Raw genomic sequence first — 24,588 nt, 5'->3', positions numbered from 1 at the left:
ACTACTGGTACCTGGTCACTCACTGCCGCCTATGCCAATGTTCATCATTTCCTGACTGGGGTTGGAGCCATTGCCTGAATACCCATCATTTACTGAATTCTGTCTCTCAGTTCACTTGCTGGTGGGAACATATCCATAAAAATGAGTTTTACAGGAGCAACATGGCACAGCTACAGGAAGAGGCTCACCTATTGCCATACCTAATGGGCTGCATATAATTAAAGGGAAAGTCTGTTTTGCAAATAAGTTATTTGTATATTAATTCATAAAATTTGTTTCAGGCTGCAACTAACACAGTGATGCTGTGATTTACTTTACTGATTTGTTCCGCTCTCATTGGCTGATTCCAGCACAAGCGATCAATGACCAATGCACACCTGACACACAGCATGCTTGTTATGTTTGTAGCAGGGAGAAGGTTAGGTTAAGCACAATAATAAGCCATTTATAACAGAAGGTATTCCCATGCCTCATGTTACACACATAGCACTGCCTTAAAACCAAAAAAGGACTAAAGCCTCACTTAAGGAATTATAGGTGGAGACATACTATGCATCCAGAACCACCGGTTTACAGGCACATATACAGGCTAATGATTCAGAGCCAAAGGGCCGTGACAGACGGGGAGATTAGTCGACGCAACAAATCTACTTTGTTGCGGGCGACTAATCTCCCCGAAATGCCATCCCACTGGCTAGAATGTAAATCGCCGGTGGGATGGCATACGCCATCGCTTGAGAGGAAACTTCAGCGATTTCAGCGCCACGTATGCCATCCCTCTGGTGATTTACATTCTAGCTGGTGGGATGGCATATTGGGGAGATTAGTTGCCCGTGACAAGGTAGATTTGTCGTGCGCCGACTAATCTCTCCGTCTGTCACGTCCCAAAGGTGTAATTTACAAATAGTGCAAGTACTGTGCAAATAGCCACAGGCCTGTATGTTCTGTTGTGTGTACCCTGAGGTGCATCCCTGCCCTGTCTGTAACGCCTGATGCAGGCAGTAAAAACAGGGCTCAACTGTGCCTTCTGCCACTGGATTTTTGATCTGGCACCCCTCAGGCACAAGGGCTCTGTAGATGAGCACTAAGGGGTACCCAGTTGCAATTGCACCCAGGGCAGAAAACCCCTCACAAATCTAAACTTACAGGCAGCCTAGTTAGACTTTGTTAGATTTCATCAGTGCAAGGTACTGGTACATGGTATCTGAGGGCATAGGACTTGAAAAGCAGTAAAGCAAAGAAACCAAAACAGTTAGGGTGAAAAGGGCTACAATGACAGTTTCCTTTTAAGGGGGAACTTCACTCCAATATATATGTATGAAACATTTTTACAGGTTTTACAGGTATATGTAATATATATATATATTACATACACATATACACACACACACAATCATATAAAGAATGTCATAGAAAGCAGGGCACCCACAGGGCTTAAAAGCATGGTGAAAAGAGTTTATAAAGTTTATTTAATCCAAATTAACTTTATTTCTTTTCACTATTCTTTTGCGCTATGTGAGTGCTATTTTTTTGCAGATATTCACAAGTAAGGATACACATACATTTTCTGTTTTACTTGTGCCCTCAGTGTATAAAATCAATGCTATTCCAGCCTAGATTGCGCGGATGCTTTGCTAGGCAGTATAAATAGCAGTGTTTGTGTGTGTGATCGGGTTACCGTGGGCCAGACCTGGGAGCAGAGCAATCCCCTGTGCAGCCGATCAGTTACAGCTGCTAATTGCAGAGCAGGGGCCTGATTTACATCTGCTTCTTGCTTTCCCCAGTAATAGGCACTTGCAGGGCCTGAAAGGCCGGGGCTCTCGTACAAAAGGCGCAGTGTCGGGCGGCATTATTGTGGGGCCGCTTCTCTCGCTGGCTGTCACCAGGCACACAATGCAAATCCAAGTGAACTCACATCTGCCACCGATCGACCCAATTCGTGTGCAATCTTCTCCCATCGACCGGGAGTGCCCCCTGGGAACTTAGCCATACTTCTTGTCAGCTGGCTAAGGTCTTCCTCTGTCCATTCCGGTGCCTGGCAAGAGAAATCATTGCACCATGTGAGATTATTACTATATAACACTGGGTTATTAGGGAGATCTATAGAAATCATGTTAATGTATCACATACAGACAAATACTTGGCTACAAAGCGTCGGCTCATTGCACTGAATGTGAAGAGCCTGCCTGCTTGTGGCACTGACTTTGCTCTGCTTGAGGTTCATTATTGGAACAGGAACATTTCTAGTTAAGATAATGTTTAAAAATAGGCAGCAGCTCCCCCCATAACCTTTGGAGATAAATACCTCCTCTAATCACCATTTCCGATAATGAACAGGCATGCATCAAGCACTTTCATTAGCGAGCCATCAGCGCAGCACAACAGTCAGAGGTGAGTGACCCCGGGGACCATCTCCACAGCTACAGCAAAGCTTCTGGCTGACACTAATCCTCCCTGTCATTCTCCCACTGGGCTCTCCCCACCCTGACATCCGCCTGCCTGCCCCACTGCGAGCTGAACAGGCCCTTCCTCAATGTCTCCCCTAATCAATGGCTCCAGCGTGCTCTTTTCACCATGTCCAAATGGCAGCTTCACTCACAATCAGAAAGCGCTGCCCATGTTAAAGGCCTTCCCCAAAGCCCCTACCATTTGCATTCATTTGCAAAGCAAACTCCCTTCACTCACTTTGTTCTGCTATCAGCACCGTCCCCCCCCCCAGGCACAGCCATTAGCATAAATACAACCTGCTACTTAAGAGTCACTAAATAACGGCCAATAGCGAGCGGGATTTTATCAATCTCTCCCTTTTATTTGCACACAATCCTTTTGTTCCTTTAGTACTGACATTAGAGAGCTGCTCGCTACACATGCACGCTAAACTCTGCAAATACTTACTACATGCATCTGACTACACCTACATTACTACACACATGTTAGCTGCACATTTGGGGAAAAGTTTCTTTGTTTTTTTTTTTAAATATTAGGACTGGGTATAATGTGTATGTAACTTCCCACACAGTAAAACTTATAAATGAATATATTGTGTGCACCTTCTTGCTGTTGTCGAACTGCAACACACAGAATCCCACCAAAGGCTGTTGGGGGATACTGGGATTCGTAGTTCATCAACAGCAGTTCGGACATCCGTTTTGTGTATATATATATATATATATATATATATATATATAAATTGTAAGCGGAACAGCACTTCCTTTTGTGTAAAGGTGTGACTTTTATCCCATCACAAATACATGTACGTATTCCCTCTCTCACCATTGGGAACGCCAGGCTTACAGCACAGCAAATGGCCACCTCTAATCTAAATTCTTTGCTGAAAATTACAATGAGCATAAAATGTACTTTTCACATATTTTTTTAAAATTTCAACCATAACAATTACAATTATTAACCTTGGAAAACATGTGCCGGAGATGGCTATGAGGACAGAAGTGTGTTTACATCCCGGCCTTATTATTGCGATGGCTCCTATTCACGCGTCGCACAATGACACGTTAGGATTACCACCTTCAGCGGCTGACAAGTCTGGGAAACGTCGATCAGTTGAAATTCAGACGCCAAACGATTTGGGGAATGCCAAGCCTGGGAGCATACTAATTATAGCTTTCTAGAGATTCCAGAAAACTATAGAGGGAAAGGGTGTGCGACAGAGGGAATGACATTAACATTTAGCAAACAACCCTGCCGATTTTAAAAGGCAATTGCAATAAAAAAAGTAGGATTTTTTTTGTATTTTTAAAGCTATTTTGTGTTTAAATCTTTCCATTTTAGATAAATGGTAATCTGCTTTCACATTGGGCCCACCCCATCTGTAAAAGGATCTCACTGGTGACACCCAGGCATTCAACAATTCCTTCCCTTTTAGCTCTTACAGGCAGGTTTTGATGGTTACATAAATTCCAGTTTGGCTCAAAATGGCAAAATCTGGCATTTTGCATAAATTCCTTAGGTTTCCAACCCATTCCGTACTGCATTATCACACACAATGAGCTCTGCTTATGCTATAACCTATTTAACTCTGTAGAAAATAAACAGCAAATTAATAGCTGCGCTCTCTTTTTTTTTCAATTATAAAAGCAATTCTAAAAATCTATAGCTGATCAATTTAACAACCATTTTAAAGGATTTTTTTTATCTAAAGCATTTTTAAGTCATCCTCTGGTGAATGCAGGTCCTGGGTCCCTAAAATATGGGCTCCTCCAGCTCTCAGCACATCCCTATATAGAGTAACGCAGGCGTATAGGGGGCTACAATGCCAGCACATCCCTATATAGAGTAACGCAGGCGTATAGGGGGCTACAATGCCAGCACATCCCTATATAGAGTAACGCAGGCATATAGGGAGCTACAATGCCAGCACATCCCTATATAGAGTAAGGCAGGCGTATAGGGGGCTACAATGCCAGCACATCCCTATATAGAGAAAGGCAGGTGTATAGGGGGCTACAATGCCAGCACATCCCTATATAGAGAAAGGCAGGTGTATAGGGGGCTACAATGCCAGCACATCCCTATATAGAGAAAGGCAGGTGTATAGGGGGCTACAATGCCAGCACATCCCTATATAGAGAAAGGCAGGTGTATAGGGGGCTACAATGCCAGGACATCCCTATATAGAGAAAGGCAGGTGTATAGGGGGCTACAATGCCAGGACATCCCTATATAGAGTAAGGCAGGCGTATAGGGGGCTACAATGCCAGCACATCCCTATATAGAGAAAGGCAGGTGTATAGTTGGCTACAATGCCAGGACATCCCTATATAGAGTAAGGCAGGTGTATAGGGGGCTACAATGCCAGCACACCCCTATATAGAGTAAGGCAGGCGTATAGGGGGCTACAATGCCAGCACATCCCTATATAGAGTAAGGCAGGTGTATAGGGGGCTACAATGCCAGCGCATCCCTATATAGAGTAAGGCAGGTGGATAGGGGGCTACAATGCCAGCACATCCCTATATAGAGTAAGGCAGGTGTATAGGGGGCTACAATGCCAGCGCATCCCTATATAGAGTAAGGCAGGTGGATAGGGGGCTACAATGCCAGGGTGCATTATTCACTGGAAACTCACTGTGGTACATCCTCTGGTGAATGCAGGTCCTGGGTCCCTAAAATATGGGCTCCTCCAGCTCTCAGCAAATCCCTATATAGAGTAAGGCAGGTGTATAGGGGGGTACAATGCCAGCACATCCCTATATAGAGTAAGGCAGGTGTATAGGGGGGTACAATGCCAGGGCATCCCTATATAGAGTAAGGCAGGCGTATATGGGCTACAATGCCAGCACATCCCTATATAAAGTAAGGCAGGTGTATAGGGGGCTACAATACCAGCACATCCCTATATAGAGTAAGGCAGGTGGATAGGGGCTACAATGCCAGCACATCCCTATATAGAGTAAGGCAGGTGTATAGGGGGCTACAATGCCAGCACATCCCTATATAGAGTAAGGCAGGTGGATAGGGGGCTACAATGCCAGGGTGCATTATTCACTGGTAACTCACTGTGGTGCTGCACAATAATTCAAGCAGCATTGGGTATAGTCGCTACATACTCGACACATAGTGGGGAACAAGTCATCGGCAAAGCAACTGAGCTTCCTATAAATGTGGCTACCCTGTCTTAATTCAGGGGCTGGAAAGGAACCAAGTACAAGACAAGATGGCTGAGTTATGAACAAAGGTGCAAGTGCAGTTGCCAATAGCAAACATGCAGGTCTTTGCTTTTATTTTCCAATTTGTTGTAGACTGTTCAAAATACAACATTGACTGCACTTATGTTAGTAAATCAGCCCCCCCCCCCCACCACTGTATCAACAACATCAGCCCAAACAAACCTGTCCAATGCACAAATCTATGTGCAAGGCGCCAAGATGGCTGAACCCCCTGGAATTTATCCTGGTGGGCCTCAGACCCTGGGCTATTTGCACACATGACTAGAACAAAAGGAAGGTGGCTATTCCATGGGCTAAGTGAGACAGAGTACCAGAACCACTAATGTATAGCTGCCTCAATGCAAGTAACAGCATATTGTAAATAACTGCACTTCATTTTCCTGTGTTGACATAAAATTACATTTCTGTTGGCTATATGTGTATGTTGGGTTAATCATAGGCTTTTAATAAACCACTGAGTAATATAATGGTTTCCCTCCTCCTTTTTCAAGCCTAATATTAACATAGCGTCCCTGTTTTCATGGATAATAAAGAGTGAAGCTGTCATGGCAAAGGTTTGCTGGACTAATTCCATGCATGGAGATTGCCATGAGGTGTGGCACGATCACACTGAAAGATTGTATCAAACCAATTAACAAGAGTGAAATCGATTGATCCCGACTTGTGTTAATGCATTGTCTCAAACCATATGCACATCCCCAATACGTGACAAAAAGCTCCAGCCAACGTGCCCTTCCTCAGCAGTCGTTAACTGTATCTGAAGATGGAACAAAGCTTCCTGTGATCCGACGACCACAGCGACCACTAGGGTGGCCCTTGGTGTGAAAGTTTTAATACGGAGCCGAGTGTAGCTGTAAGAGGGAAATGAATGCATAAGCACACTGCTTTTGTCACTTGGAAACATGTGCGCCAATATTACTGAAACATTGGGGAAGAATGCATCTCGGCCGCAGTGCTGGGGAGGACACCACATGGGGAGTGGACAGCTGTCAAGGCTTCACTAGCATTCAAATCTAACATCAAAAGGTCCCGCTCCAAGGCTGAATCTCCATATCGAATACAAAGTGAAAGTTTAGCAAAGGCTTAGGAACCACAGACATAAAATTCATATCATGTTCTTCCTGCAATTAGAAAAACACACGCCATCACGGCAGTTACAGGCAGGAAAATCTCTAGGACCACAAAGCTGAAATCAACAGTATTTAATTACCATCTGCCTTGCTGTTGTTTACCGTGCCGGGTTTAAAGGCTAAAATCACGTTTATTTGCGTGCTGGAAAGTATTCCTTCAATAGCGTTTCCTTTGCACAGTGTAACAAACACTATCAACAATTTAATCTGCAATTTAATTGCCTAATGAACATTATACAAAGTGCAATATAGGAGCCACACACATACAGTACAATACAGGGTATTTCCCATTTATATTGGCGATCCCACGCCAGGTATCCACGGAGCTTTAGCACCACCAATAAGTCATTCCTGACGGATGTGCACAGTTATTACCTTTTTATCACTAATGAACATTATTACACTGCAAAATGTGAATGCTTCATTTTTTTTTTTTTATTTTTATTCCACTTGTGTCTTTTATAGAAAAGAACAAAGAAATAAAAATAAAAAGAAGTTTACTAAGGAGAGAATGTGGGCCTGTGGTGTAAGGATTTGTGGTGGGCCCAGGCATTCCAGTCCAACGCTGAAGGTAAGAATTATGTCGGCTATAAAATAGAGCGGGGGACTGATGCACGTAGTTCTGCTTCTCATAGAGGGCTCACTGTTTTACATGAGAGAGAACCTGTTACCCCTCCTTCTGCTACTGGTATATTACTGAACCCAGAATTCTACAAAAGGACCAAACAGAGAATGGACTGTACTAATGCAGAATGAGGAGACAATAATTCCCACTGCAGATCTAGCACCCTGATACAATTGTTTCCATTCTCACCAGATGATGAATATATGCAACATTATTCCTTAAGTCACTCAACATATAATAGCTTCAATCTGTAGTATTTTTTGCAAACCAAAATACCATTTTACCCAGCAGAAGAATACAAATAATCCTCAGCACCTTTGTACTATACACTGATTACACAGTTTTATATATATTTCCTGGTAGTTATATAGTAGTGACATACTTAGCAGCACCTTACAGAAATTATACATTGTTCCCATCATTCCCTGCCCCAGTGGAGCTTACAATCTAAGGTCCCTGTCACATCCACACACAGTAGGTTCAGCCAATTAACCTGCCTGTATTTTCTTGGAGCGTGTAAACCAGAGTACCTGGAGGAACCCCACACAGACACGGTGAGAACATAGAAACAGGCCATAATCAAACTCACAGCACTGTAAGGCAGATGTGCTATCCACTGTGCTTTAAATGCTAGTAGTATCTGTCTATCCCTTTCAAGTCTCTCCCATATAGATTGTAAGCTCTACGGGGCAGGGACCTCCATCCTCTTGTGTCTTTGACTTGTTGCAACTGTATTTATGTTATGCTTTGTATTTATCTATCTTAATAACCCCATTTGTATTAATGTATTCAACTGTGCAGCGCTGCGTACATAAGAAGCACTTTATAAATAAAGATATACATACATACATACACTTCTGGTTCTGACTACTGAAACAATTTAATGGAAGCCAGCTGATAAACAGACCTGTAAAGAAGCATCCAAGTCTCGTTGGCGAATAATTGTCCCGCCTGTCCTTGCCCTAATGGATTAACTTTAACCCATTGAAGTAGATCCAAATAAAAAAAAAACCCCAGCCTAATCAGTCTGCATTATTTTTTACTTTAAGGATTTTACTGAAATTATCTCTAGCAGACCCATTTAATAGACCTGCAAGTTCTAAAGCCCCAGCAAGTGGTACAGGGGGTGAGCTCCTAGTATTTCTGACGCTGTTTATAAACATATACAGTACACGATATTGTAGAAAGCACAGTATGTACCAAATGCTTCTGGGGAGTAGCGATGAGCACATTTTTTTCACGCCTGGATTTGCGGCGAAATTTGGCGTTTTGACATTGGCAAATTTAAATTTGCAGAGAAAAAAAGCCCACTGACTTTAATGTATTTGGAGTAAGGAAAAAAAGTTGCATGGTAGCCGCGACAAATGCATTTTGCTAATTTTTTGCTCTTCCCTTTTTTTTTTTTTTTTACAACGTTTGTATCTAATTAAATGAATAAAAAAGTCCAGCATGTTAATACATATGGGTGGCAGCATGACATCCAGAGACACCTGTACAGTTGCAAAGCCAGGCGAGGCCTGTATGAGACAGCTCTGAGTGACAGTAGCGTGACAGCAGCCTGCCTGCAGCAGAACAATTAACCCTGTAAGTACTCCACTAATCCCCACATCTAGGTCTCCTGCAGACTTGAGCCGACAGCTTCAGTTTCTTGCAGGCAAGTGGCTATGGGCTGGATATATTGCGTAGGCTTTTCTCAGCATGGAGATATATATATATATATATATATATATTATATATATATATATATATATATAACACGACTGGATATCTCACCCATTCAGTACCAGTTATTATTTGATAGACTGGCCTGGTATAAATGACAAGTACTGTACTGAAAGGTCCAAGCATGGTTATGTTCTGTATCATGTGGATATGCTTATAAAAGTGGATTAAAAGAGATGAAAAGGCACCCCAGTAATCTTGGGGATTCTGATAGACTCACTCAAAATAACCTACTTGGTAATATACTTAATAATAATTAAATTGAGCTGTTTTTGTTGTGGGACAATAGATCTTTCTTTATGTGCTTTATATGTGATTTACAACATCTTTCAACCATGTAATGGCAATAGTCTGATTTTCGGGATATACGGACGCAGTTATCACAACCTTAAACTGCTGAAGGCCACTGTGCCCCAACTGGGGACACACACAAACATCAATGTACAATGCACAGCAAAAGGCTTTATCAGGCATTCTCCTTCCAGGGCTTCCAAGGCCACTTAATCCTTCAGATTTCAACACCTACTTCTTACAATGCACTTTGAAGGATTTGTTCAAAGAGTGTTTGATCTCAATTGGTTGTTTTTCTCTCTAGTTCTTCAAAATGTATTAACCTTTTTCATTGTACAAACTTTCTAAAAGTTATTATCATAAAAAGAAATTCTGTTAAAACAAATACTACAACAGAAGGCATACCTATTATTCAATATGTGCTGTATTCCTGCTTCAGGGAGAGGAGTCAAACACAGCACTGCATGGGACAGTCGGGATTGTATTGCAGTATATACAGCAAATAATAAGTGAGATTAAACTACAAGACTTTAGGTAGAAAGCCTACAATTATGACATTACCAAACTGCATAAACGCTACCTTAACTGCCAAAATAATATATATTTTATATATTTTAGAATCTGTACATACCAGAGTATATACTTTATTTACAATGTAAAGTTATATGTTTAGCTGGGAATGCTGGTTACTTATTGGAATACACTGTTAGTTTGGAAAGCCAATGCTTGTTGTGGTTGCTATTACCCCACCTAGGGCTGCCATCAGGAATCATGGGGCCCCTTACTAATACGTTAGCAGGGCCCTGCTCGCTAGGGTTCAAACAAGCACAATCGCTCCCACATGAAAAAAAAATAATGGCCCAAGCATGCACAATCACACCCCTTTCTGCCATAACTCTACCCACAATCCACCTACTCCCCCACAAGCCTTGTCCCAATTTTATGACTCTTGAGGTCCCCTCTGCCATGGGGCCCCTGACTGCAGTAACTTCTGTACCCAGGTTAGGACCCTGACAGTTTATGAATTACAGTACAGTACATTCCCACTCTAAGGTTGAACTGTCCCACAGATTTCAGCAGGTTACATTAGGAGTTAAATATAATAGACACCTTTACATTTACTAAGGATGCAGCATATCTAAAATATTTAGATTTAACTGAAAAAAAAGTGTCCAAATACCACAGTCTGAACCCTAATATGCATATTTTCTCTTCTAAGAGAGGGCTCAGGCATCTTCCTGTGACATTTCCAATGTCATTTTATTCCCAGTGATGGCTGATCTCTGTCAATTTAGTAAAATTAAAATGGGATTTCGTGCCTTTCCTTACTATTGGGTGCAGGGTTGGAGGAGTTACGTATCCCCCTCTGTCATTTCAACACATAGGAGCCTTAAAGTAAACTAGCAATCATGTAATGATTAACAGAAGACAGACAGATCTTGTATAGGGCCGACACAACCATCGGGATCAAGGGAACAATTGGTAATCTGAGCCTAAAAAAGAGCTAATCTGCTGGAAATATTAAAGAAAAAAAAATAGCTGGGAGTTTGTGGAATAGCGAAATGAAGAGAAGATGATTGATCCGCTCAGGAATTATCCTAAAGATCTGTAGCATGGAGCATGCAATATAATGAGGAGCCACAATCTCTGCAACTGGAGGATGAAACAGATGAAAACCAAGAAACCTTTGATTTATTCTAGGATGTCAAACTGTCAGCTGGCTAGATGTGGAGAGGTACAACTCCCAGAATCCTCTGTCAGGGAGGACGTATCCTTTGTAACTGGACATTAGATACTTTATTCTAAGAAAGTGAAAGATAATGTCAGGATATGGCGCTTCCTTCACACAAAAGTTGCCACTTTATATCGCTGGTGCAAGTTGTTTCCGTTTGTCACAATTTACTAACAAGTGCAAATCTTTGTATCTGCTGGTGCCCTCGTTATGACAGGCACAATCTGGGAAGGAACGCAGCATTGTGGGTAAAAACATGCTGATCTCAAGGGTTTCTCTTTTGGAAATTTGCATTTTTCAGCCTTAATAAAACTACAGCAGCACCCAGTACACTGAGCATTGCTTTATGAGGGTGATTGATGCTGCAAAATATGTAATCCAGAAAGCTACAATTGATGGGATGGCCATTTCCCATAGAGTCCATTATAAGCAAATTATATTAATGTTTATAGTTTGCAATTAGTCTTCATTATTTATTTATTATTGATTTTAAATCATTTGCCCTTCTCTTCTACATCTTTCAGCTTTCAAACAGGGGTCACTGACCCCAGCTGCCAAACAACTATTGCTCTGTGAGGCAACAATTTTATTATTTTTGTTACTTTTTATTACTTATCTTTCTACTCATTCCCTCTTCTGTTCATATTCCAATCTCTTGTTTACACCACTGCCTGGTTGCTAAGGTAAACAAGGCCCTAGCAACCAGGATGAAAAAAGCACTCCCATCCGCACTTTTGCACAGTATCCCTGGAAGTCAGTGGGAACTGCAAGAAGTATATTTTTTCACGCCAGCAGTGAATCCACTAAGTCTCACATTAGCTTTAGGTCAGTCTGTGTATGGCCCATGTTTGGCCTCTCCAAACAATAAAAGTTCTTAATCTGTGCTTCCATGGCATCCAAAATCAACGTACAGAGCATTAACCCTAGTGTTACCATTTCTCTGCTCACTAGTGGTGTAAGCGCAAGGCACCCCTACCATACATGTGCATTTCCATGGAACACGTCCTGATCTGGAGACATCTAAATGATATCCCAGCGAGCAGTGAGATACAGAATTAATGATCCGCGCACCAGCAGAATAAAAAGGTTCCAAACCATTTCCTTTTTGGGAATGTCCCATGAGGGAATCTTCCTTAGCGATCAAATTGTTATGTAAAAAATCACTCCAGATGTCACCTATTGTCCCCACTGGGCCAGGCATATGACTGTGTGTCATCTGAGACGCTTGCTGGTAAACCTATCTGACTGTTTTCCCCCCTATGACAACCAGCAGCTGCCAGGAAGTTATACAGTGTTTACCATTTAGAAGCTATAGGCACAGAGAAAAATAGTCAGTTAGTACCAGGCTGACCCAAGACACCGGAGCTGCCATCCATCTGGTCACACCGTCAGTATGCAGGAAAAGGCACTGATTAAAACCGACAAGAATATGTATATCACTGTAATGTATAGAAATATATGGCCACAAATATGGGTATGTAGGGCATTATCCACCCAAGAATAAGGAGCAACCCCCCCCCATGCCCAAGGGTCTTTTATAAGCTCCAATTTGGGATGAAATCTGTGTCAGGGTACCTAGCGTCAAATTGTACTTTGCACGCTGCGCTTGTGCTGACCCGTTTCATCTCACTACTTACTAAGGTGCATGAGTAGAAAATTGATTGATGTACATTTTAAGGAGGCATTTACTGGCATTTTGTGTCGCTATTGTACGGAGAAAAGTGAATACGACTATGACTTCCATAATAAGTGACATTCCTGGCTGGATATGTTAAAAGTCAGTTCAAGCCATGAAGAGAAATCTGCGTGATATCAGCACGTACACTCCTCTGTTCCAAACGAAGGGCCTCCGCTAATCTCTCAGCATTTAATAAATGCACAAAGACACTACAGGGATGTGTAATTATGGAGGCATAAATGCACTTTCCCATTATGTGATTAAGGGAGCAAGATGCACAAAACCCTTAAACAATGAAAAAAGGCCATGAAACCGTTCTCCCTTACCAACACAGCCTGGTGTGCCCTGCTCCGCACAGAATTAAATGATCTATTTAAGAAAAACATATATAATGAACTGATTATCCATCTGTGATACATACAAATAGTGTAACTAAATGAGTGGGATTATTGGCTACCTTGCTAACATGGAACTAGCATCAAATGTGCACGTTCATTGCTCCTAGAGCCAAATACCGCAGATAGGAGCCACTGCATCCATTTGATCTCCAAACAGGACATTTAGTTTATTATTAATCTGTAAGCAGTAAATATTTAAAGCAGAAATAAAGCCTAAAAATATATTTGGCTAGAAATTTGTATTTTATATAATGAATTTTCTGTGGCAGCCCAGAAGTTCAGTGCGTCTATAATGCTATGATCCAGGCCTGTGCACAGGCGCCCCCATCTCCTGATTTGTTAGGGCAACTTTTGAATGTCAGTGGCACAGCACATGCTCAATGTGCCTGGGCTGCTAGGCAACCCCATAAAAAATCTTCAGGAGATCCAGCGCAAACAGTTCTATCTCACAAGTACCCTTTCCCTACATGCCCTCAACTAGCTGCTACTAGTTTTTTCGTGGGCAGCAAAGTTTAAGGCGGGGGTCTGGGGCTACTATACAGCAGAACCCCCCCATCCCCCCGCGACTAGGGATTTACCCTAGCTTCAATAAACTTGCACTTATAATCTTGCCTATGCTGTGCTGGTACTGGCTGGTTGGTGGCAACCTTCCTTATCATCTCCCATAGGCTTCCGAGACAAGATACCAGCCAGGAACCTAGAGGAACAGCCAGAGAAATGCTGTTAGATGCCACTGGGGCATTGCCAGCTGAAAAAAGTCACAAATCCTGTTTAGTTGATGCTGGAACAGTTCCATAAGTTCTAACACATACAAGAATATAATGCAAATATATGTACTGAACTCTATTAAACAAAATACAGTTGCCACTTAAAGTGTAAGGAATTCTCAATATGTGGGTTAAGACCCAAATATGAATCCTTGCGCATTTGTATTTAAGGTGGGTCTCCATGACCCTTTTTTAAAGGGGGCATAATGTGTAAAAAACAAGATTATGCCATTGCATTATTTTCCTCTGAAGAATGTGCTTAGAAAGGTTGCTCTCTGTGCTATTTTATTGAAAATCTCTGATAAAACCCACAAGCCCCGCCCCTCTGTTCCACCCGCTGGCTGCTTTCCTGTGCATGGGAGCTAGCACTTTGGCTGCAGTTCCCTGGCAGGTCTGTCTATCTGCTGATTGGCTGGCAACCTGCAGTCCAATCGCTGCCAGTATGAGTGGACGGCTGTGATTGGCTTCCTACTGCTGTGCTTCTGGCCGATACATATCCCTTTTAATACAGTATTATTTTTTACAGCAAGAGAAATTAAAATAAAGTACATAATTTACTTTAAACCAATGCTTGGCTTGTGAAGTTTTCAGACTTATTATGGGTTTCCACAAATTAAAAAAAAAAAGCTAAGAAGCCCCGCTATAGCAGCATATAGTTTTTGTTTCAATCCTTTTTTTTGTATCTCTTGTTCAGTATTCAGACATAACTACCAAGCAAGAGACACTTAATGCTTTCTAAAAACGAAAGAAATCTGTTAGTAAAATGTAGATTGTGTCTGGCAGCTTGGTTGGTCCCATATCAGGGCTCCTACATGTAGTGAGCAAAATAGTGGCAAACCCCTTTGCAGTCCATTTACCTTGGTATAGGTTGGCAGCAAAGTCCAGCCCTAATATTGTCAAATTCTAACCGCTATTCAGATTATGCTTGATCTACAGGCACCTCTATGGAGGGAGAGTGGCCTAGCTAAGGCAGATTTTAGTTACAGGGGGAGAGGGAAATGAATATGCGGCATGGTACCCTGCCTTACCACAAAGAGAGATGAGCTCATGGTTAAAATGATCTGTGCAATTAAAGAAGCAAGCTCTCTCCTAAGGGAATAACACCCTGGCAAAAAGATAAATAGAGAGGTCAGTAAGGGAAAGCCCCCCAATTCCCCTGGCTGCTACAGGAACCACAATTGTGCTGTGAAAAAAGAGTTGGGTTGGGTTCAAGAAGGGGCGACAGTTGAAAGCCTCACTTAAAGTGACATTTTCTGCGGCACTGAACAGCTCGGCAGGTAACGTCTGGCCAATGGGAAGGGTGGGGGGTATTTTTGCAGAGCGTATAATATCTGCCCAATCCCACAGTGCCGTGTGCAGTCGAGAGTAAGCAGGGTCAGTGGTATTTTATATAACTGCTCTTAGACTGATTGCAATAACATACAATTATATAAACTCCATCCATCTCAACGGGAGATTTGTTTTGCTCGGAGAATTAAATTGTGCTTATAAAAGGTCAGCAGGTATAAAGTATCGGAATATGTATTATAGTTTAGACTTGAAGTGAAAACAAACCCTCTGTTTTTAAAATAATCAGCCAACAGCCCCATGAATCATTAACATTGAACATGCTGGATATCTACTCGGGAGTGTGTCCAGTTCAGCCAGTGCCTAAGCACATTCTGCGGGCAGTAACCGTCACATCTCAGGGCTGCTATACTGGCAGGCTGGTACGGCAACACGTTGGCATATGCACATACTATAGATCAATGCTGACCAATCATTTCACGTCATATAGAAAGTCTATTGATCAACTGGAAAGGCTGGGGCCTACAAAATGCCTTGGGAGCATAACATGCTGCCCAAGCACCTTCTGTTAAACATCCCTGACATTAGGTTAATGTTGGCTTAGAGAGGTAAATAAATTTAGTTTATGAAAGGAGAAAGGATTAGTTGCATATGGATTTTAAATCTCTTACGTTCCAAAGCACAGATCTATAAATATCACACACTAGCCCAATATGTTTTACCCCCGCTACCATTACGTAGTGACATTGGAAGGGAAGATGCAGAAATGTCCCAAAACACTTACAAAACTGGCTTTCAGTGGGTCAGGACTAGTGATGGGTGAATATGTCCCATTTTGCTTCTCCAAATGTTTTCTGAAACAGTGTAAATTTGCAAAATGCACTGAAGTTAATGGGCGACAATTTTTTTACAGCCGTTGGCATCTATGGCCGTTTTCTTGTGGTGAAACCTGGCGAAAAATATCGCTCATCACTAGTCAGAACATGAAATAATCTCTTGCACATACAGACAAATGAACAATTCTTACATTGGATAGAGGTATGGGAACTGTTATGTGGAATGTTTGGGACCTGAGAATTTCCAGATAAGGGGTCTTTCTGTAATTAGGATTTCCATACCTTAAGTCTACTAAAAAATCAGTTAAACATATAATAAACCCAAAAGGATTGTTTTACCTTCAATAAAAATGAGTTGCAAGTATGGGACCTTTTATCCAAAATGCTCAGGACCTGGTGTTTTTCAGATAAGGGGTCTTTCCATAATTTGGATCTTCATACCTTAAGTCTACTAAAAAATCTTTTAGACATTAAATAAACCCAACAGGATTGCTTTGCTTCCAATACAGATTAATTATATCTTAGCTGGGATCAAGTACAAAGTACAGTCTATGGGCGATGGCCTTTCCATAATTCAGAGCTTTCTGGATAACGGGTTTCTGGATAATGGATACCATATCTGTATATCTTAGTTGGGATTAAGTACAAGGTACTGTCATATATTACAGAAAAAAATATATATTTTTTATTTTTAATTATTTGCTTTTCATAGAATATATGGGAGATAGTCTTCCTCTAATTCAGAATTTTCTGGATAGTAATTTTACAGATAACGGATTCCATACCTGTATTTGAAGGGATCATGTGGTACAAAAGAAAAAAAAGGAATAGCTGTGGTTAGGTAACTGGCATCTCTTTCAGAGTTTAAACATACTATTCATCAATTTTTTTTTAAATGGCAGCCCATAGCCAATACCAAGGCCTCACTCATTTAGGAGTTCCATAATAAAGCTTCAACCAGAGTTACATGTTTCCTCAAACACTGCTATTAAATATATGCTTATATGTCCCAAGCAAAAAAACTCTGTGTTCTGCCACCTGTATTCTCATGCTCCAGCAGCAGCTCCAGCCATGAATGTGAAAAATGAATGTCTTCATTTTATTTTGAATTATTTGCTTTCCTCTTTCCAGAGATGAGTTCCAGAATAAAAAGCTAAATAATTCAAAAACCACAAATAAGAAATGAAGACCAACTGCAAACTGTTTCAGAGTAGCACTTTACAAAATGCTAAAAGTTAATTTAAAGGTGAACAACCCCTTTAATATTACATTGATTATCATATTACAAGTCCTACTACGGCTCTGAACTGAAAATGTTAATTTATGTTATTTATATCTTTGAAATATGTAGCAGAATTTTCAAGTGGCAGAGCAACCAAAAAGCTGTTCCCCAAGATGGTTTTTCCAGGGAATTCTCAGGAAACCGCAGGCAGGAAATTGCCTGGAAGCCGAGGGGTAATTGCAAGCCATGAGGTCACAGTTGTGGGCTCTCAAAGCTCAGTATGGGGAGGCTGCACCAAGCTGCAGAATGGGCCAGCGCAATGGTACTAGGAAGTACACAGACTGATAAGTTGATTTCCACTTAAGAATTCGCTGAACAAAACATATTTGAGATCCAGAATCTGCACAGAATGAAGGAAAATTGGCCATTAAAGCGCCATCATCTTCGCTTGATTTATTCCGAAATAGTAAGAAGTCGAGTATCATACAGTTCATGACCCTGTTCATGTCATTCCATGTACTCTCCCTTGCCTACACGCATTACTACATACAGTGAGATTATTATTGCTAACAGCCATGCTGTCAGGAAGCAGACATGTACCATTTACTTTTATAGCAGGAGAAAATATATATCTGTCCAAATTAACCGGGTCTTGGACATGTGGAAATTCCTAATGAATATTATTTATGTAGGCTATTCTGCCTCTTAACTGAACCCACAAGTAGTTTTTTTTTTGTTTTTTTTTAAATATACAAAGATATAGACACAATAAAATGATTTTATGGAATAAAGTATGCATTTAAACCTGAGGACACCAAATGTTACCCAAACTGTATTTACAGAAATCAATATTTTTCTTACATAAAATAATAATTAAGTGAAATACCCCTTTCCTTTGCTGTCCTACTATGCAGTATCACAACTCACATATACACAATGTTGTATAATTGGAATGTTTCAATAACAAAGTATCATCTCCAATGTAATCTTTTAGTATGACAGACAGTGATATTCTAAAGGTCCCCCATACACGGGCCGATTCTAGCTGCCGATATCGGTCCCTTAGACGATTCGGCAGCTAATCAGCCCGTGTATGGGGACTACTGACAGGCCTGCCCGACCAACATCTGGCCTGAAATTGGCTAGATATCGATCGGGCAGGTTAAAAAATCTAGTCGGATCGGGGACCGCATCGGCCCGTTGATGCGGTCCCCAAACCGACTTTACCTATACCTGTCGTATAGTCTGGATTCTCCCGATATCGCCCATCCGTAGTCGTATGGGGACCTTAAGACAATTTGTAATTGGTCTTTGTACTTTATTATTTGTGGTTTTTCAGTTATTTATTTGTTTGTTCAGTGACTCTCCAGTTTGCAATAGCAGCTATTTGGTTGCTACTGTCTTGTTTACCTTATCAACCAGGCAGTGGTGTGTATTAAAGACAGGAATAAGAATAGGAGAGGGACTGAATATAAACATAAGGATTAAAAAGTAACAATAATAATAAAAATGTAAGCCCACCCAGCCAGGGTCCATTATCCTATTTAAAAGCTAGAAAGATGTACAAGAGGAAGGCAAATAACTCAAAACCTAATCTTAACGTTATCTTAAAGGAGAACCACCCCTTTAACCTGCAGAATCGATAAGTGCAAAATTCAGCTGTTAGAAAAGAAGCAGGCCCTGCATGGCAGAAATTTTACAAGCAAAGCTCATATAGCTCGGCTGATTAAAAGCTGGCCAATTCAGGTCTGATGTCAGGGAATTCACTTATAATGCATTATAAATATGTAAAGGGCCAGTACAACAAAATGCTGAAGATACCTTTAATAACTAAGAGCCAGTAAGAAAACAAGACATTACCTGATGTGGCAACGGATGTAATTCTATTTATACAGGTTGCACAGAAAGGGCAGTAATGATGTAGAGGCAAGGTAGCACTTGTAAGACATTAATCTCATGTCTGGCAGTGTGTGTATAGATATATATTTATGTATTTAAATACATACATGCACGGCTTTATCTACACACAAATACAGACATAAACTTTGCCCATGTGCTATGTCAAGTCTGCTTAGGCCCCCATTAGACCCTCAAGGCAAAATGAATAGTCAGGTCATAAATAAATGCCTTATCTTAAAAAATGTCCTGCATGCCAAACACAGAGGAAAGCAGGACAAGGGTCTGGTGCCCAAGCCATGAGATAAAATGGTCGTTATTTACTTAGGTGGGACTCTGGACTGAGTATTTTAGATAAGAGAGTAGAAAAAGAAATTGGCTTCTTCTACAGCTGATAAGGTAAGCTGGCCCAAGTCTGTGATTGGCTAGCACTGTATCAATCAGCTGCTAAAACTCAGATAACCAGCCAGTCATTCCGTTTAACTTCACTTGATTGAGCTATTTAAACAAGGTATAAGCCATGCCTTGGAACAGAATCTGATTTAGATTCAGGGACAGTGCTTTTATGAAGACAATCCTGTGGAATTTTCAGATGGCATGCAAGACATATTTTAAGTCTAAGACACTACCAAGATCCCTTAAATATAAGAAGAACCTTTGGTTGCCAAAAAACCCAATGTGTTTTCTGGAGGTTACTGCCTGTGCTGGGCAACTCGTGGTGTCAAGGGGAAGTGACAAGTAGATGTTGCCAGATCTTTTGAGCGGCACATAGCCCTGAATTATCCACTAAGCACTGTTTATTAAAAGAAAGATATACCCAAATAACCAAAATGAGCTGCAGACTCACCACATTACACCGAATAGGATCTCCACTAGGTCATACCATCTACCAAAAACCATATGTTTCTAATTGCAATTTCCTTTTAATTATGAAGTCTAAGATGATGTCACCTGGCCTCTGACACAAATATTGAATATGCATGCAAATATTAATATTTCTTGTGAGTAATCTATAGAGATCTTAGAAACATTTCATTATTATCTCAGCCTTCATCAATAAGGGCAGCTGACCTTTATTCCCTAGCATCTTCCTCTCTTTTAGGCTAATATCTCACGGAGCGAGTTAGTTGCCCACAATAGATCTCTGCTACTGCGGGCAACTAACCGCTCCGAAATGCCTTTCCACTGGCAGTTAGTAGCCGCAGTAGCAGAGATCTATCGCAGGTGACTAACTCGCTCTGTGGGACGTTAGCCTAAGAGCAATAAAAAAATGGGAGATTAGTTTTCTGTGATAAAATTCGCCTCCTCAGGCAACAAATCTCCCTGAAATGTCTTGCCCTTCATAGTTACATAGGGTTGAAAAAAGACCAGAGTCCATCAAGTTCAACCCATCCAAGTAAACCCAGCACACACGACCCACAACTACCAATCTACACTATCACATACATAAACTATATATATACAACCACTAGTACTAACTGTAGATATTAGTATCACAATAGCCTTGGATATTCTGATTGTTCAATAACTCATCCAGGCCCCTCTTAAAGGCATTTACAGAATCTGCCATTACCACATCACTAGGAAGGGCATTCCATAACCTCACTGCCCTCACCGTGAAAAACCACCTACGCTGCTTCAAATGGAAGCTCTGTTCCTCTAATCTAAAGGGGTGACCTCTGGTGCGTTGATTGTTTTTATGGGAAAAAAAGAACACCCCCCATCTGCCTATAATCCCCTCTAATGTACTTGTACAGAGTAATCATGTCCCCTCGCAAGCGCCTCTTTTCCAGAGAAAACAACCCCCAACCTCGACAGTCTCACCTCATAGTTTAAATCTTCCATCCCCTTAACCAGTTTAGTTGCAGTCTCTGCACTCTCTCCAGCTCATTAATATCCTTCTTAAGGACTGGAGCCCAAAACTGCACTGCATACTCAAGGTGAGGCCTTACCAGGGACCTATAAAGGGGCAAAATTATGTTCTCATCCCTTGAGTCACTGCCCTTTTTTATACAAGACAGCACTTTATTTGCTTTAGTAGCCACAGAATGACACTACCTGGAATTAGACAACTTGTTATCTACAAAAACCCCTAGATCCTTCTCCATTAAGGATCCCCCCAACACACTCCCATTCAGTAGATAGTTCGCGTTTATATTATTTCTACCAAAGTGCATAACTTTGCACTTATCAACATTGAACCTCATTTTCCAGTTTGCTGCCCAGTTTTCCCATTTTGTCAAATCGCTCTGCAAAGCGGCAGCATCCTGCATGGAACTTATAGTTTTGCACAATTTTGTGTCATCAGCAAAAATAGAAACAGTACTCTCTATGCCCACCTCCAGGTCATTAATAAACAAGTTAAAAAGCAAAGGACCAAGGACTGACCCCTGCGGTACTCCACTAACCACACTGGTCCAATTAGAAAATGTTCTATTTACCACCACTCTTTGTAATCTATCCTTCAGCCAATTCTCTATCCAATTACAGATATTATGTTCTAGGCCAATATTCCTCAATTTGATCATTAACCTTTTGTGAGGTACTGTATCAAACGCTTTAGCAAAGTCCAAGTAGATGACATCAACTGCCATTCCAGCATCGAGGTTCCTACTCACCTCCTCATAAAAGGCGACTAAATTAGTCTGGCAAGATCTGTTACGCATAAAACCATGCTGGCACAAACTTATAGTATTGTGAACTGCAATGTATTCAAGTACCCTATCCCTTATTACCCCTTCCAAAAGCTTTCCTACTACTGATGTCAGACTAACAGGCCTATAGTTTTCAGGCTGAGAACGAGATCCCTTTTTAAATAACGGCACCACATTAGCAATCCGCCAGTCTCTCGGCACCATGCCAGACCTCAACGAATCCTGAAAAATTAAGTGAAGAGGTTTTGGCAATCACAGCGCTCAGCTCATTTAATGAATCCCATCCGGCCCTGGACCTTTGTTTACCTTTACATGTTCAAGTCTCTTTTGAATTTCCTCCCAAGTGGCCCATGCGTCAGTAGCTAAATTACTAGAACTGGGCATATTAAAAGGGAAGCCTTCATTATCTGGCTCCTCAGATGTATAGACAGATGAAAAATAGAGTTCAAAATTTCTGCTTTTTCCCCGTTCTTATCAACCAACTTACCCCCCCGTGATAATAAAGTTCCCACTCCTTCTTGCTTCATTTTTTTACTATTCACATAATTAAAAAATAATTTTGGATTCTTTTTACTGCTAGCTGCAATATCCCTTTCCATCTCTATTTTAGCTTTCCATCTCTATCTTTCCATCTCCATCTTCGCTTATATTTTTATTGCCACAAGTAAATGACATAGCCTGCAGCAATTCTCACCATTTGTCATTGCCTTAAAGGAACAGTTCAGGGTAAAAATGAAACTGGGTAAAATAGACAGACTGCAGAATAAAAAATGTTTTCAATATAGTTAGTAAAAATATAATCTATAAAGGCTGGAGTGGGCAGATGTCTAACATAACAGCCAGAACACTACTTCCTCCTTTACAGTTCTCTAAACTGTTAGCAGTCAGTAACCAATCAGTGACTTGAGGGGGGCCATATGAGACATAACTATTCAGTTAATTTGCATTTGAATCAGACCTGCTTGCTCACAATCCAGCTGACAGTTATGTCCCATGTGGCTCCCCCCCTAAAGTCACTGACTAACTAAGAGGTTAGAGAGCTGAAAGCAGGAGGTAGAGTTCTGGCTATTATGTTAGACATCTGCTCACTCCAGCCTTTATAGATGACATTTTTGCCTAACTATATTAGAAATATTTTTTTATTTTGCGCAGTCTGTCCATTTTACCTAGTTTCATTTTTACACTAAATTGCGTCTTTAAGGCTAATTTGCTAGAAGCAGAAAATAGACACAAGTTGCTTGTCACTGGAATAGATTCATGCAAAACCACAATATACACTGATTAGAACAAGCACATATTGTGCAACAAGACGCAAAGAACTTTACCTTCTTCTTTTGGTTTCGACCTCTACAGTCCAACCAGTCATCCATTTGCTCTTCAATATCTTCAATACTGGCACTCTGATCATAAGCTGGCGCAGTGATATTAGCTGTACTTGCTGAATAAACTGGAAATTCAGATTTGGGCTTTTTAACCTTGGGCTTTTTCTCCTCTGCAAAAGGAATAAAGTGAAAATAATTATGTTAATGAGGGAGACGTTATAATATGGATCCAATAAATACTTTCAATGATTTTAAAGTTATGTGTAAATGCTATTGAAAGCAGTGTGTGTCTAGTTGTTTATACTCTCTGCACTCTTGGGCTTGACTGCAGAAACAATGTTGCAAGCAAGCTAATTAATATACCTGGAGGACAACTGACTTCTGCTGCATTGTTTTCAAAAATTAGACCCAGACCCATAGCAAGTATGTTTACAAACAATTTAAAACTACTAAAAGTGTGTGATTAATCTATATTGGAAGCTGACAATTTGTAACTGAAAAAAGTGAAACTGAACTACCCCTTTAATTATACTGTTTAACTCAGAAAATGGTTTTGACCAATACTGGGCATCATGGCAAGAGGGAAAAACAAATCTAATTTACTGGGTACAAATAATAAGATACATGTAGCAACTCACTCTGAATCAGTTCTAGTTCTGCAAGTGCTTCCGCTTCTTCTTTTTCTTTCAGCTTTTTCTCCTGATATTCTGCATAATACTGTTTGGCATCCTATACAGAAAGAAACTCTTGATATTACCTGTGCATTTCACATGGGTTACTTTAAAGCTGAGAAACAAATATATTTATGACCAGGGGCATGTATCACGGTAGCAGAACCAATGTTGGTTGAGTGAAGGGGGCCCTAGCTGAAGCACAATTTCAATATACATGCATTGCAATGGGAAGGGTCTCTATAAAGATTTATTTCTAGTTCCACAACTGTTCAACACTAAATCTAACAAGAGGCAAAGCAGTATTGGGCAGTGCATGGATCTAACATATTAAAGCTTTGTATAAGGATTTTAGAAAATATAGTGACAGAAGTGTGCCTAGTATAACCACACTTGCATTACTGAAGGCTAAAGGAAAATGCATTAGAATAGACGGCTATGCTCCCAAACCTTAAAATAATAAAGGAAATGTAACAGTAAAGAGGAAACCCAGCACAGGGATTTCCGGAATCACTCCTTTTGGAGCCATAATGACTGTATTCATAAAGCATTCCTTCACACATCTGCTAGTGCCAAAAACAGCTCAAATGCCAAAGCAAATGCAGAAGGCACTGTATTTCATAAGTGTCACTGCTATTCACCCACCTGTCTGCTCTTTTAAGGTCTATGG

General features: G+C 40.9%; 1 protein-coding gene across 1 annotated transcript in view; it reads right to left on the bottom strand.

Annotated features, from left to right (window-relative positions):
• The window catches only part of dnajc1 (DnaJ heat shock protein family (Hsp40) member C1), a 77,128-nt gene that overhangs the window by 5,777 nt on the left and 46,763 nt on the right, over positions 1 to 24,588 (bottom strand). Inside the window, 3 exon segments of the mRNA NM_001011351.1 lie at positions 1,916 to 2,035; positions 23,251 to 23,417; positions 23,886 to 23,976. Coding sequence (NP_001011351.1) covers positions 1,916 to 2,035; positions 23,251 to 23,417; positions 23,886 to 23,976 — 378 coding nt within the window.

The sequence above is a fragment of the Xenopus tropicalis genome, chromosome 6, assembly GCF_000004195.4.
Source record: "Xenopus tropicalis strain Nigerian chromosome 6, UCB_Xtro_10.0, whole genome shotgun sequence".
NCBI classification, from domain to species: Eukaryota; Metazoa; Chordata; class Amphibia; order Anura; family Pipidae; genus Xenopus; species Xenopus tropicalis.
This window is presented reverse-complemented; position numbering and strand designations above follow the sequence as displayed.